Below are 15,151 nucleotides of genomic sequence, written 5' to 3' on the forward strand. Positions count from 1 at the left end.
GGCAGAGGGGACATGAACCGGAGGGGAGGGGTAGAGGAATCGCTCCCCGCCCCAGCTCACCTCCGCTCCACCGCCGCTGCCTCCCCTGAGTGTACCACCACTCGGCTTCTCCTCCCTCTCTCCTCAGGCTTGCTGCACCAAACAGCTGTTTTGTGTGCAGCAAGCCTGTGAGGGAATGGGGAGAAGGGGAGTGGATGGAAGCAGAGCAGGGGCGAGCTGAGGCGGCGGGGGCATATTTCTAGGGGCAGCAGGGCCGGCGCCGGAATGCCACCCCTAGAAATGTGCCGCCCCAAGAACCTGCTTGTTCTGCTGGTGCCTAGAGCTGGCCCTGGGCCCTTGTCATCTTTCAGCTTGGAAAGGAGGCCCCTCTGAATGGCACGCTTCCTTTGCATTGCTGTTATCAACAGGGATTTTTGAAATCTTTCCTTTCAAGTTCCTTCCCTGTGCTTTCCCCTCCCAGGAATTGGTGTTCCTTCATGAAGTCCCAGCTGGTCACATACACAGCTGCCTGCAAGAAAGAGAAATATGTGATTAAATCACAGCAGCCTTGTTCAAATGGAGCCCCAGACTGCCAGAAAATCATGTAAGTATCCTTAGTGGTATTATTATTTGTATTATGGTAGTGCCAAGGACCATGTTGTGTTAGGCACTGTACAAACACAAAACAAAGAGATGGGCCTGTCCCAAGGCAACAGCCAAGAGGCAACAGATGGGTATAGACAGATGGGAGAGCTCAAGTAAACAGTGAGGCAATATTGGCCAGTCTCTGCACACAAGAAGCCTCGTCAAACAAGTTTTTTGTTCGAGTCACAGAAATTAGAGTTTTGAGGAGGGGTTTGAATGGAGGGCAATGAGGTAACTTTGCCAGTGTTTACAGAGAGTGCCTTTCAAGCATGAGGGGCTGCACAGGAAAAAGCATGAAGATGTTTGTTTGAAAATTGAAAAAGTGGGCAGTGGGGGCTTGCATCATAGGCCAACTGGTGGTGAGCATCAACAGTTGATAGGTAGGATGGGGTTTGACTGTGAAGGGCCTTGAAAGTGAAAAAAGCAGTTCATTTGATGTGATAGCAAAGGGTTGGAAGCCAGTGGAGGGATCAAAGAGAAGAGTGAAAGGGTCAACATGATGGGTTAGGAAAATGTGTTACAGTAAAATAAAACAAGCAGCCGCAACATCCTGCCTTTTTATATACCTCAAAATTAGAGAGCCCAAGGAATATGTTTTTTTATGTTCCCATTATCTGATTCTTTGTTGGCTTCAGTAAAACCAATGGAGGCAGCTAAACCTTCTTCTTTTACATATTCAGGGTGAGATTTTCAAAAGTTCTTAAGTGACTTAGTGTATGTATTCACTGCAAAAGAAAGTGTGTTCTTAACTTGGGTTTGCCAATGTGTGTTAAAGTAACAGTGAAGACTTGGCAACTCAGCATTTAACTCAGGCTAGCAGCTCAAATTCAACTGCAGGCTCCTCTCTAGGCTTTCACACAAGCTGTTAACTGAAATTAAAAGCCAAGTTGCCTTGTGTTGACTGCTATTTCAACCTGTGTTCGCTAACACAGGTTAAGAACGTACTTTGTTTTGCAGAGAAGACATACCCATAGAAGCACAAGTCCCATTCAAACCCAATTGGGACTTGTACTCCTAAGTCATATGTGCGTGTGTGTAATCTAAACTTAGCTTAGGCATCTTTAATTGAGGGAAGAGTCCTCTACTAAGGGAGTCACTAACTGAACTGAGGCATTCTGAACTGAGCTGTGCTTAAACACATTAAAAGAAAGGCTGAAGTCACAGATAAGAAAGGCTGAAGTCAGAGATCATTAAGACCCGGATCCTTAATGGCAAACTCTTACACATGCGTATTTCTATGCAATGTGTCTCCATTGACTTCAATAAGACTACTCACAATGCATAAAATTAAGCACAATGTAAGTGTCTGCAGGTTTAGATCCTAAGATTGCATTGGGTACTAGTTCCTGAGAAGATAATGTCTGTGCAAGGAACAGTGGCAAGAGCTTGAGATACCAACACTGGTACATTTGATAGTGGTTGGGAAACACTGGCTGAAAGAGAGACTTTCTGGTTAAAAATAATACATTTAATATCCACCCACACATTCTTACCCATGTTATTAATTTATTGTTACATTTTAAAAAAATGTTATTTGTAAGCTATTCATGCATTCATTTGTCCATTGCTCTGAACAATGAAAGCAGACTGTCCAATTTTGTGTTTGTTTATAGCCTGTTTCAAGCCAGTTTTAAATTTTCTCTAGTACTAGCACTATGCTGAAAACTGCAGTAGAATGTCTGTTTAAAAATAAACTAGTTTCCATTATAACTTGTTTTTAAAAGTCACAAGATATTCCAGTTGGCATTTGGATTTTGAGTGAAATTTGGACCTGAACGTATAACCCGTCTGTGGTATTTCCGATAGCTACACCAATAACAAAACTGCAATTGTGTGTCCCGTTAAGGCCACCATATAGAAGACCACAATACTTCTGGAATTTAGTCTAACTCCAACACTTGTGGAAGCAATTACAGTAGAACTGCAGAGTTACAAACACCAGAGTTACAAACTGACCAGTCAACCACACACCTCATTTGTAGTACACAATCAGGCAGTAGCAGAGACGGGCCGGGGGGTGGGGGAGGAGAAAGGCAAATACAGTATTGTGTTAAATGTAAACTACTAAAAAAAATTAATGGAAAGCATTTTTCTTCGGCATAGTAAAGTTTCAAAGCTGTATTAAGTCAATGTTCAGAGTCAATGTATTAAGTCAATGTTTGAAAGAACAGCCATAATGTTTTGTTCACAGTTATGAACAACCTTCATTTCTGAGGTGTTCCTAATGTGGGTGACCAGATGTCCCTATTTTAGGGGTTTTTTTTTTTATATAGGCTCCTATTATCCCCCCCCCCGTCCCGATTTTTCACACTTGTTGTCTGGTCACCCTATTCCTAACTCTGAGGTTCTGCTGTACAGAGTGGAACAAGTTGTTGGAGCTCTGCTAATTAAAGAATGGTAACCTCCACCTTTGAGTGTGCCTGGCTTTACATTTGCAAGACACTACGGAAACTAACATTCAGTTGCTAACACTGGACTCCTTTATAACTATCACAATGATACTTCTTTTTTGCAAGAGTCCTGTAGCGAGGGGTTTACTAAAAAAAGAAAGTATGAAAATCAAATTACAGTTTACGGCGGTGGAAAAGAGCACTCTCACTACAGTCAGAATGCTTTGTTGAGCAGCATAGATGCATGTTATTATTTGATTTCTTAATTTTTTGTACTAGTCATCTAGTACAGTATAGGACCAGATTCTCAGCTGGTGGAGATTTATACCAGTTGAAGATCAGGTCCTTAGTGACATGTTTTTCATTTTCCAGGTATAGGGCAACTTTGAAGCCAGTATATCGTGTGAAGCAGAAGGTTTTAAACTCTTTGCACTGGAAATGCTGCCCTGGTTATATTGGCGAGAACTGTGAACACCGTGGTAAGGAAAGTTCGAAAGTGAATGTGAGAATTAAGACTAGACACCAATCATGGTGGTTTTGGGAGGGGCAGGGAGAACTTCTTTTTTTAAATAATAAGGCCTGGTCTACACTATGGGGTTAGGTCGAATTTGGCCACGTTAGGCCGATTTAGAAATGACTGCGTCCACACAACCAACCCTGTTCCGCCGACCTAAAGGGCTCTTAAAATCGACTTCTGTACTCCCCGACAAGGGGAGTAGTGCTAAAATTGACCTTACTGGGTTGAATTTGGGGTAGTGCGGATGCAAATCGATGGCATTGGCCTCCAGGAGTTATCCCAGAGTGCTCCATTGTGACAGCTCTGGACAGCACTTTGAACTCCGATGCACTAGCCAGGTACACAGGAAAAGCCCCGGAAACTTTTGAATTTCATTTTCTGTTTGGTCAGCGTGGTGAATTCAGCAGAACAGATGACCATACAGTCCCCTCAGAATGGTAGAGCATAGAATGTTTCTATGCTGCCCGTATCATCTCCGTCCCTGAGGTGATCGCAGATTAGAAGGTGAAAAAAACGCACTTGTGATGCCATGTTTTCCGAGCTCATGCAGTCCTCCCACACTGATAGGGCACAGCTTGATGCATGGAGGCATTCAGTGGCAGAGGCCAGGAAAGAATTAAATTAGTGCAAAGAGCGGAGGCAGGATGGGGGAGCAAATGGATATGATGAAGCATCTGTTGGAGCTGCAGGAAAGCCAACAAGAGCACAGACCCCCGCTACATCCACTGTATAACCGCTACCCTCCTCCCCATGTTCCATAGCCTCCTCACCTAGATGCCCAAGAATGAAGAGGGGGAGGCTCCGAGCACCCAGCCACTCTACTGCAGAGGATGGCCCAAGCAATAGAAGGCTGTCATTCAAACAGTTTGATTTTTAGTGTGGCTACAATAAGCAATGTGGCCTTGTCCTTCCCTCCTCCCCCACCCCACCCGGGCTACCTTGTCCATTATCTCATTTTTTTTAAATTAATAAAGAAAGAATGCATGGTTTCAAAACAATAGTTATTTTATTTCAAAGGGGGGAGGGTGGTTGGCTTACAGGGAATTAAAATCAACAAAGGGGGTGGGTTTGAATCAAGGAGAAACACACACAACTGTCACACTGAAGCCTGGCCAGTCTGGGTGCTCAAAATCGGATACCAGGCGATTTGCCTCAACCTCCACCCCGCCATAAACGTCTCCCACTTACTCTCACAGATATTATGGAACATGCAGCAATAACAACGGGAACGTTGGTTGCGCTGAGGTCTGACCTAGTCAGCATACAGTGCCAGCGAGCTTTTAAACGTCCCAAGGCGCATTCTACCACCATTCTGCACTTGCTCAGCCTATAGTTGAACTGCTCCTTACTACTGTCCAGGCTTCATGAGCCATGGGAGCAAGGGTAGGCTGGGGTAGGTGCGACCGCATGGTGCTGCTGGCTGGGAGAGCAGCCTGAGGCAGAAGCCTCCAGCTTGCATGATATTGCAGGCAGGACTGAATCTCCATGAGATGAAACTTAAAGAAGAGAATGACCTGGAGTCTCTGGCTCGCATTTGGTGCACACAGAATAGCCATGTCTGTCCAGGCACCCTTGATCGACCTCACCGAGGTCTGCCAGGAGCACCCAGGAGACATACGACGGCTATCAATCTACTGCACTGTGTGCCGCAAAGGGAAGGAGCTGCTGCTGTGTAGCAATGCTGTGTAGCTGCTGCTGTGTAGCACCATGTCTGCCAGCAGCACCCAGGAGATGTACGGTGACGGTGAGCTGAGCCGGCTCCATGCTTACCGTGGTATGGCGTCTGCATAGGTAACCAAGGAAAAAAGGCGTGAAACGATTGTCTGCCGCTGCTTTCACGGAGGGAGGGAAGGGGGCCTGACAACATGTACCCAAAATCACCTGCGACAATGTTTTTGCCCCACCAGGCATTGGGAACTTAACCCAGAATTCCAATGGGCAGCGGAGACTGCGGGAATTGTGGGATAGCTACCCACAGTGCACCGCTCTGTAAGTCGATGCTAGCCACGGTAGCGAGGACGCACTCTGCATACTTAATGCACTTAGTGTGGACATACACGATCGACTGTATAAAATTGGTTTCTAAAAATCAAACTTCTATAAAATCGACCTAATTTCATAGTGTAGACATACCCTTAGGAACAAGAGATCTAAGCTGAGCAACAGGACTTAATTTTCTGCATTAGACCTTCTGTTAAGGCTTTCATTCCATTTTAGATTTCTATTTTTTTTTAAAAAAAGACTGTTACACATATAAGATGTGAGGCCACCAACATGGCTCATCTTCTCAGGACTTCTATTCCCCTAATCTGCTGCTAGTTTGACATTATTAGTAGCTGTAATGGCTGCAAACAGTCATCTAGAAGCCTGCTGTCATGCTCATCACACATGATGAAAGGTCTGTTTGCCACATTGCTGTGGGCTCAACCGAGGTAGAAGTCTACCCTGCCAGGACTAAATTCCAAGTGAAGGCTGGTGACTAGGTCAGTTTACAGCAGCAGATCAGTTACTAGAGAGATCATGATGTATTCAATTCCAAACAAAATTAGTGGATCCTATACTCGTCGCCCTCCACAGAATAGGGGAAACTGACAGCTGCCTGGTTGACACAGTAATGCATGTAATATTACCTCACCCACCTAGTCGCTAATATCCTGGGACCAACACGGCTACAGCAACACTTTATACAAAAATGCTTGTTGATCATGCTCAGAAGAGGAGCAAGAAGCCCAAACTACAATATTATTATTTGACAACTTCTCTTTGTAATTAAGGAGGCCACAGTGAGAACAAGTCAAGGAAGGTGAATCCTTATCTCACTCACTTGTCCATCTATTCTGTAATTTAAAATGGAGTTTCTCTTTTTCCCTTCGTGGAGTTGGCTTTTTTTTTTTTTTTTTTTTTTTTGGAGGGCAGCTCTAGTTCTCTGTAAAGCACTGCATATTTTGAAACATATAATACTACCGGCCATTCTTTCATTTATACTGTTAGAAGAAATACCATCAAATGTAGTGCATTTTGTTTGGTAAATGACCATTACAGAGAAGAGATTAAACATGGCTACCCTCTCTTTAATTTCCCATTTGCACAACAGTATTATGGCTGTGTGACAAAGTTCCTCCTCTGCCTTGGTGGGTCCTGTGTTTTTGGTGGATTTGCTTACCTCAGAGGTTAACGGCAGCCCTCAGTTTGGCCACTTCTGCTAGAGGCTCAAACCTGCCATTCACTCAGCTAACCTCATCACTGGCCAGCATGGGGGAAATGGAGAACAATCCCCGCAGTCTGTGTCCCACCTAGTGGGTTGGGGACAGGCCAGATCCCTTTCCAAATTAGACCTTCCCTTCTGGTGTTTCTCACAGACCAGGTCAACTCCTCCTGTGTCCAATCAGGGATGGAGGGAACCCAGGCCCACCCTCTACACGGGGTTCCAGCCCAGGGCCCTGTGGAGCAGCTGTCTACCATGTCCCCTGTATCAGCTACAACTCCCTGAGCTACTTACCCATGGCCTTCCCCCAGCACCTTCTTTATCCTCACTGCAGGATCTTCCTCCTGAAGCCTGATCATGCTTGTACTCTTCAGTCCTCCAGCAGTACACCTTCTCACTCCCTGCTCCTTGCACGCCCCTGCCACTAACTGATGGGAGATCCTTTTTAAACCAGGTGTCCTTAAACACCCTCCTTCTTCTGCCACGCAGTGCATCAGATCCCAGTCCTGACACCAGTGCGACAAAGTTCCTCCTCTGCCTTGGTGGATCCTGCAGTTTTTGGGGTTTTTTTGGTGGATTTGCTCGCCTCAGAGGTTCACAGCAACCCTCAGTTTGGCCACTTCTGCTAGAGGCTCAAATCTGCCATTCACTCAGCTAACCTCATCACTGGCCAGCATGGGGGAAACGGAGAACAATCCCCACAGTCTCTGTTGTCCCACCTAGTGAGTCGGGGACAGGGCAGATCCCTTTCCAAATTAGACCTTCCCTTCTGGTGTTTCTCACAGACCAGGTCAACTCCTCCTGTGTCTGATCAGGAGTTGGAGGTATGGGGGGAACCTGGGCCCACCCTCTACACAGGGTTCCAGCCCAGGGCCTTGTGGATAGCAGCTGTCTACAATGTCCCCTGTATCAGCTGCGTGACAGCTACAACTCCCTGAGCTACTTACCCATGGCCTTCCCCCAGCACCTTCTTTATCCTCACTGCAGGATCTTCCTCCTGAAGCCTGATCATGCTTGTACTCTTCAGTCCTCCAGCAGTACACCTTCTCACTCCCTGCTCCTTGCACGCCCCTGCCACTAACTGATGGGAGATCCTTTTTAAACCAGGTGTCCTGATTAGCCTGCCTGCCATAATTGATTCTAGTAAGTTCTTAATTGGCTTCAGGTGTCTTAATTAGCTTGCCTGTCTTAATTGGTTCTAGCAGATTCCTGATTCCTCTAGGGCAGCCCCTGTTCTGATCACTCAGGGAACAGAAAACTATTCATCCAGTGGCCAGTATATTTGCCTTCTACCAGACTCCTGTATGCCACTGGTCTGGGTCTGTCACATATCCCTTCCCCCTGCTCAACACCAAGGGGTTGGGCAGCTTGGGACGCCAGACAGTGCACACGCAACAAGCCATCGGCATTGCCGTGACGGCTTCCTGCTCCATGTTGCACATGGAACTGGAAAGGTTGGAGGGATAAGAACCACTTGGTCACCCTTGTGTGCTTCTCCTTGTTCCGCTGCATCCATTGAAGAGGGGCATTGTCAGTCACGAGGACAAATCTGTGCCCAAGAAGGTAATAGCGCATCATTTCCATGGCCCATTTTACAGCAAGGCACTCTCTCTCCATCACTGCATATTTTTGTTCCCTTTGAAGGAGTTTCCTACTGAGGTAGAGAATTGGGTGTTCCTCCTCCCTGACCATCTGTGATAGGACGGCCCGCAACCCTACTTCTGATGCAGCCATCTGCAGGATAAATTCCTTGGTGAAATCTGGGGCTATCAGTATGGGGTTACTGCAGAGGGCAGTCCATAGGTCTGTGAATGCTTTCTCTGCTGCGTCAGACCATCTCACCAGATCAGGTCCACGGGCCTTCACTAGGTCTGTCAGAGGGCTTGCCCTTGTGGCAAAGTGTGGGATAAATAGTCGGCAATACTCCACCACACCTAGGAATGCTCAGACTTGTTTCTTGCGACTTGGTTGGGGCCAATTTTGAATGGCCTCTAACTTATTCAGTTGGGGTTTTACCAGACCTTTTCCCACAATGTAGCCAAGATATTTGGCCTCTGTAAACCCTATGGCGCATTTGGCAGGGTTTGCTGTAAGGCCAGCTGTCCTGAAGGTATCGAGGACTGCCTCCACCTTCTCTAGGTGGGTTTCCCAGTCTGGGGTATGAATGACCACATCGTCCAGGTAAGCAGCAGCATAATGATTATGGGGGCATAATAGCTTGTCCTCAAGGTGCTGGAAGGTAGCTGGAGCCCCATGTAGTCCAAAAGGGAGGACAGTATATTGGAAAAGACCCTCTGGTGTAGAGAACGCAGTCTTTTCCTTTGTGTCTTCGGCAAGGGGAATCTGCCAGTACCCCTTTGTCAAGTCTAGGGTAGTCAAGTACCGGGCATTGACCAGACAGTCTAGTAGTTTATCTATGCAAGGTAGGGTACGCGTCAAACTGGGATACCTCGGTTAGTCGCTGGAAGTCATTGCAAAACCTTGTGGTGCCATCAGGTTTGGGCACTAACACGACTGGGCTGGACCACTGACTGTGGGATTCTTCACTGATCCCCAACTCCAGCATTTTTTTTACTTCTGCTTTTATTTCCTCCCTTTTGGCTGCTGGCACCTGGTAGGGCCTCATGGTTACTCTGGCCCTTGGGTTTGTGATGATGTGGTGATATGTCTCTGTTGTTCGACCCGGTTTTGTCGAGAACACATCTTGGTTCCAGAAGATCATCTCAGACACCTCATTTTTCTGGTCTGGTGTTAAAGCGGGAGACATCCTCACCTGTTCAGAGGGTTTCTTTTCCTGGGGGTAGGTCTTTTCGGACAGCTGCGCATGCCTCTTTTTTAAAAAAAAAACAACAACAAAGAACACCCTCCTTCTTCTGCCACGCAGTGCATCAGATCCCAGTCCTGACACCAGTGCGACAAAGTTCCTCCTCTGCCTTGGTGGATCCTGCAGTTTTTGGGGTTTTTTTGGTGGATTTGCTCGCCTCAGAGGTTCACAGCAACCCTCAGTTTGGCCACTTCTGCTAGAGGCTCAAATCTGCCATTCACTCAGCTAACCTCATCACTGGCCAGCATGCGGGAAACGGAGAACAATCCCCACAGTCTCTGTTGTCCCACCTAGTGAGTCGGGGACAGGGCAGATCCCTTTCCAAATTAGACCTTCCCTTCTGGTGTTTCTCACAGACCAGGTCAACTCCTCCTGTGTCTGATCAGGAGTTGGAGGTATGGGGGGAACCTGGGCCCACCCTCTACACAGGGTTCCAGCCCAGGGCCTTGTGGATAGCAGCTGTCTACAATGTCCCCTGTATCAGCTGCATGACAGCTACAACTCCCTGGGCTACTTCTCCATGGCCTTCCCCCAGCACCTTCTTTATCCTCACTGCAGGATCTTCCTCCTGAAGCCTGATCATGTTTGTCCTCTTCAGTCCTCCAGCAGCACGCCTTCTCACTCCCTGCTCCTGGCGCGCCCCTCTACTAACTGATGGGAACGTCCTTTTTAAACCAGGTGTCCTGATTAGCCTGCCTGCCATAATTGATTCTAGTAAGTTCTTAATTGGCTTCAGGTGTCTTAATTAGCTTGCCTGTCTTAATTGGTTCTAGCAGGTTCCTGATTCCTCTAGGGCAACCCCTGCTCTGGTCACTCAGGGAACAGAAAACTATTCATCCAGTGGCCAGTATATTTTCCCTTTACCAGACTCCTGTACCCCATTGGTCTGGGTCTGTCACAGCTGATAGCAACACTGTGCAGGGATTTTTAGTTAACTGTAGTCATAAAAAAGAATTTGCAGAGATTTGGTGGAAACCACAAAAATACTACTAATTTGTAGGCATTTAAAAATGTTAAATATATGTAGAACACACAGACATTCCCTCAAAAACTGTTAAAATGTATAAGACAGGTCCAATTTTCATCCTAAGCTTTTAAACTAAATGTTAACCGTGTACAGTCCTTCCTAGCTCATTTCTTAAAGGTCAATAAATCAGCATGAATAGAAGATCCACTGAGGCTTTATTATTATTTAAGCAATGCTATAAGCTTGTGGCACTGTAAAATAGGTAACTGTTCCAGTCCAGGAAAAGGTTCACTGCCCTGAGGAACTTGTAATCCAAAGGTCTGACCTTGGAGTCTTTATTCATACGGGTGTGGTTGGGACTGGGTTTAAATGTACAAGCAATTAAAAAGCAATACAGACTGACGTGTGATATTACAAAGTTGAGTGCAGTAACTGGGCAAGTGGATAGACAGAATAGTTTAATATCTGGAATGCTTCATGGTAGAGGTGGAATTTAATTAACACAGAAAACAAGGGGCAGGTCCTTAACATGTAAATTGACATAGCTTCATTGCCTTTAATAGTGCTGTAATAATTTACACCAGCTGAAGATCAGCCTCTATATGTATAAAATGAAAAGAGATCCCTTCCGTTATGAGTAGTTGACTTGTGTGAAACAACTTACAGAAGAGGGGAAAGAGGCTGTGCCATTAATATGCAATTTATCAAATCTCCATTGCAGATCCCAATTTTGTTCCAGTGCCAGCTAATCATAGAGAAGGACTGGAAGATGGAGAAGCATTCTCAAGCAAAAGTATGTTCCTGAACTTAACTCACTGCTTCACTTCATCTCTTTAATCTCATCAAAACAGATGTATACAATGAGAGGAAGGACTTTTCAGCTGTGTATACATGCTCTGTGTGGACAATAGTTGTCTATATAGTGAATTTACTTGCTTTGGGAAAGCCTTTCCCCTTCAGTTGGTGAGAATTCTTCAAGTGTATACATCCTGTTTGTGTTAATCCTGTATAACATTTCTACAAATGATCATGGAAGAAGAGATCATTTGTTCAGTATAAGATGCGCCTCGACCCTTCAGTGTAAGGGAATCCCTTTTTGTGAGCCTGTAAGTTTGACCCAGGATCCTGCCAAGCTTGAGAAAAAGTGACCCAGATTTTCAAAATTGGGTACCCCGTTAGACTACTTTGCCAATAGGTAGGGACCTAAGTAAGTAGTCTGCTTTTTTTAAAATGTACTGAACACCCAGCAGCTCCCATGGACTTTGGTGCTGTACAAATACATACCTGTCCTGAAGTATTAACTGTCTTTTTGGTCTCTGGCTGCCCTAGACTGACTTGTAATACAAGAATACCCAGGGAAATTAAAGTAACCACTCTACAACTTTATATCAAATGAGATGAAAATACCAACTCATACAGTTAATTCTTTCACTGTTTTGGGGATTTCAACATAAAATTGCTCATCCTCCAAGGTGAATTCTACCATTGTCAAGAAGTGGAAACCTATCGCTCAGAATACTTATCTGAAAAACAATCCATCAAAATGGTATTTTAGTCATTAATAAAATAGACCTGCCCAAGGCTCTGTTGGCATTACTGCTGTAGATCCATACCTCAGTACTCTGTCCTGTCAGTCTGACCAAATGTACTGGTTCCTTGTGCCTCTGGGAAATGGTGCAGTTTTTAAGTGCTATTAAATATCTCCTAACAGCTGGCTTTAGGGCAATGTTACAGCCTTGGAAGACACCGTCCTCTCTCCGACACTGAGCTCAGCTTGCATAAATAGCTGCTGCAAGGAGAGTTGAGAGTATAAAAGATTTTTAATGAAGGTGAAGGCAAATAGAGCTGGATTGAAAATATTTTCTCCCCTCCCATGGAAATTTTCACGATTTTAAAAAAGTTCCTGTTCTGCAGTGGGATGAAACAAAGACCTTTTGATATTTTTTGGGAAAAAACCTCCCCACCCCCACCCTTGAATAGCCAGTAGCCTGATGGTTAAGGTTCTCAGCTAGGATGTGGAAGACCCAGGTTCAAATCCCTGACCAAGCAGCTCTTCTGTTCTCTCCCTCTCCCCCCCGGCCCTCCAATTTTGACCAGAAATTCTATCTTGGACCTGAGAAACATTCCCAATGAAAAACTGTTTTTTGTCAAAAAAAATTCCCAACCAGCTCTACAAGCCAATGGTGTGTGATTTGTAGGTAGACCAATTTTGCTCTCCTTTTAGGGTACATCTGGCACTGCAGTTAGGTGGTGTGATTCCCAGCTTGGATAGAGATACATACGCTAGCCCGGCTTGAATTAGTATGTTAAAATAGCAGCATGGCTGTGACAGCATGGGCACCTAGATTGAGCTGCTGCCTGTGAAGCTGTGGCCATACTGTTATTTTAGTTTGCTAGCTTGACCATATACATCTGCCTGAGCTGAGAATCACATCGTCCAGTTGCAGTGTAGCTGTAACCTTAGGCAACTGACTTGAAAGCTCTCATTCTGCAAGAGATGCTTATGGTGTGGCGGAGGACTGTCATTATAATACTCCCATTGAAATAACTGGGACTACACGTTTACGTGAGCTTATATGTCATGTCCCCAAAAGCCTTTTGTTTATAGTCACTGGAAGACTCAAGGATGAATTAAATCTTTTCTCAGTGAGTAAGGAATACAGGATTTGGTACAGAGCCTGCACCAGGTTGGGGTGTACTTTTCACACTGTTGATTGCTGGATATTGTGTGGCTGATCACTTTCTTTCATTTTGCAATTAGTGTCGACATCACTACAGGCAGAAGAAATTATGAAAACTATTCAGCATCATAAGGGACTTCTGGAAGATCTTCAGAATGATATTCATCAGTCAGCCGGAGATTTACAGAAACTACTTGAAAACAACATTACCACCATGACGTCAAAACTGAACCAGAGTAAATCTGGTGAGAGGATTGGCACAGACACATCAGTGTTCAAGCTGGCATTGTAGATTCATATATAGCAGAAAGAAAATCTAGAAACTAGAACCTGGTATTCTGCAGGGCTTTACTTCAATTTTTAGGGTGTATCTACACTGCAGAGATATGATTGCAGCATGTGGAGACATACTTGTATTAGCTTAGATTGAACTATAAACTATAGCAGTGAAGCTTTGGCGGCACAGACTAGATGCTTAAGTACAGACCCAATGTCCCGGGCAGGTTTGTCCACAATTCCTTTGCTATTGATACTTGTGCTAGTTAGATCAAAGGTCACTAAGGTATAAAGGTATATCTATATATCTATATATAAAGGTATATCTACATATGCTGCAATCACACCTCTGATTAAAAAATAGACTTGCTTAGAGTGAGCCAAATCCAGATATGGGGTAAATGAGAGCAATTCCCCTGGAAATCGCTGAGCCAAATTATCCTGTGACAAATTAGGATGTAAAGTGGGTGTAAACCATAGCATAGTTTAAATTGAATTTATTTGGCATAACTTAGTGTAATTTACATGTCACAATGCCTGAAGAATGGGTATCAGGAAAAGCAACTCACTGTGTAAGAGAAAGCAGGCTCCTTACATTTACTTGTTAATTTCTTTTCCCATTGCGCCCTTCACCTTCCTCCCTTTACTGTGTAAGTTTTCGCACAGTCATTGCGCACACATTATATTGAATTCAAGATTGGTGGAAATTACGTAAGAGGGAGTGTCTGAATTCTCCAAACCAGCCTGTACTCCATACATACTTTTCACTGCTGAATTTGGCCTACTAGTGAACCATGGGTCCTTAGAACCTGATTCATTAATGAGAAAGGATCAGTGTTTGAGTTGGTTACCATCAAGTACAGAGAAGATATCACATACCGTTACAGATTACTTCGCAGACGCTGCCCAGGCCCAGTGTAATATTTAAGTTTGGGTATCCCTTTGTGTTTGTTATTAAAGTCATTTGAGTTTATGCTGTCCCTAAATTTTCAGATTTCAGTGTGTTGTATAATTTTGTATTTGATATAGTTGCATGGTAAGTATCAGAGGGGAAGGCATTATGGAATTGTGGGATACACATATTAACTTGTGGGGGTGTTGCTAAAATGGCCAGTTGAGAAATTATCATCAAAAATTCAGAGTTAACATGCTTCTTAGATGAACAGGGGCACTTCACACTTCTCAGAGCTATTGTTTCAAAGTGGCTGCAGGCTCAGAAAGACAACACTGTATTGACTTATGCTCAATTTAAATAGAAGATTATTTTTCCAACCATAAGTAAGGCTATGTTTTAGTCACGGGTATTTTTAGTAAAAGTCATGGGCAGTAAACAAAAATTCACGGTCCAGGACCTGTCCATGACTTGTACTATATACCCCTAACTAAAACTAGGGTGCTCTCGGGCAGGGGGTAGCCAGGGGTGCTGCAGATGCTTTGAGGGGAGGGTGGTCAGGGACTCCCACTGGTACTGGGGGGGCAGGATTGGTAGGGCGAGCAATCTCTACCCAGGTCCACATGGTTCCCCGAAAGCACTGACATGTTCCTCGACTCCTAGGTGGAGGCACAGCCAGGGGGCTCTGCACACTGCCCCCACCCTAAGTGGGACATGTTGCCACTTCCAGGGAGCCCCCCAACATAAATGCCATCCAGAGCCCTCATCCCATCCC

At 45.0% G+C, this 15,151-nt stretch overlaps 1 protein-coding gene across 1 annotated transcript in view; it reads left to right on the top strand.

Annotated features, from left to right (window-relative positions):
• Window positions 1-15,151, top strand: part of MMRN2 (multimerin 2) — a 50,514-nt gene that overhangs the window by 29,091 nt on the left and 6,272 nt on the right. The window contains exons 2-5 of the mRNA XM_038408154.2: window positions 461-583; window positions 3,387-3,493; window positions 11,249-11,320; window positions 13,289-13,453. Of these exons, the coding sequence (XP_038264082.1) occupies window positions 461-583; window positions 3,387-3,493; window positions 11,249-11,320; window positions 13,289-13,453 (467 nt within the window). The remainder of the gene's footprint in view (window positions 1-460; window positions 584-3,386; window positions 3,494-11,248; window positions 11,321-13,288; window positions 13,454-15,151) is intronic.

Source organism: Dermochelys coriacea, chromosome 7 (assembly GCF_009764565.3).
Source record: "Dermochelys coriacea isolate rDerCor1 chromosome 7, rDerCor1.pri.v4, whole genome shotgun sequence".
Taxonomy (NCBI): Eukaryota; Metazoa; Chordata; order Testudines; family Dermochelyidae; genus Dermochelys; species Dermochelys coriacea.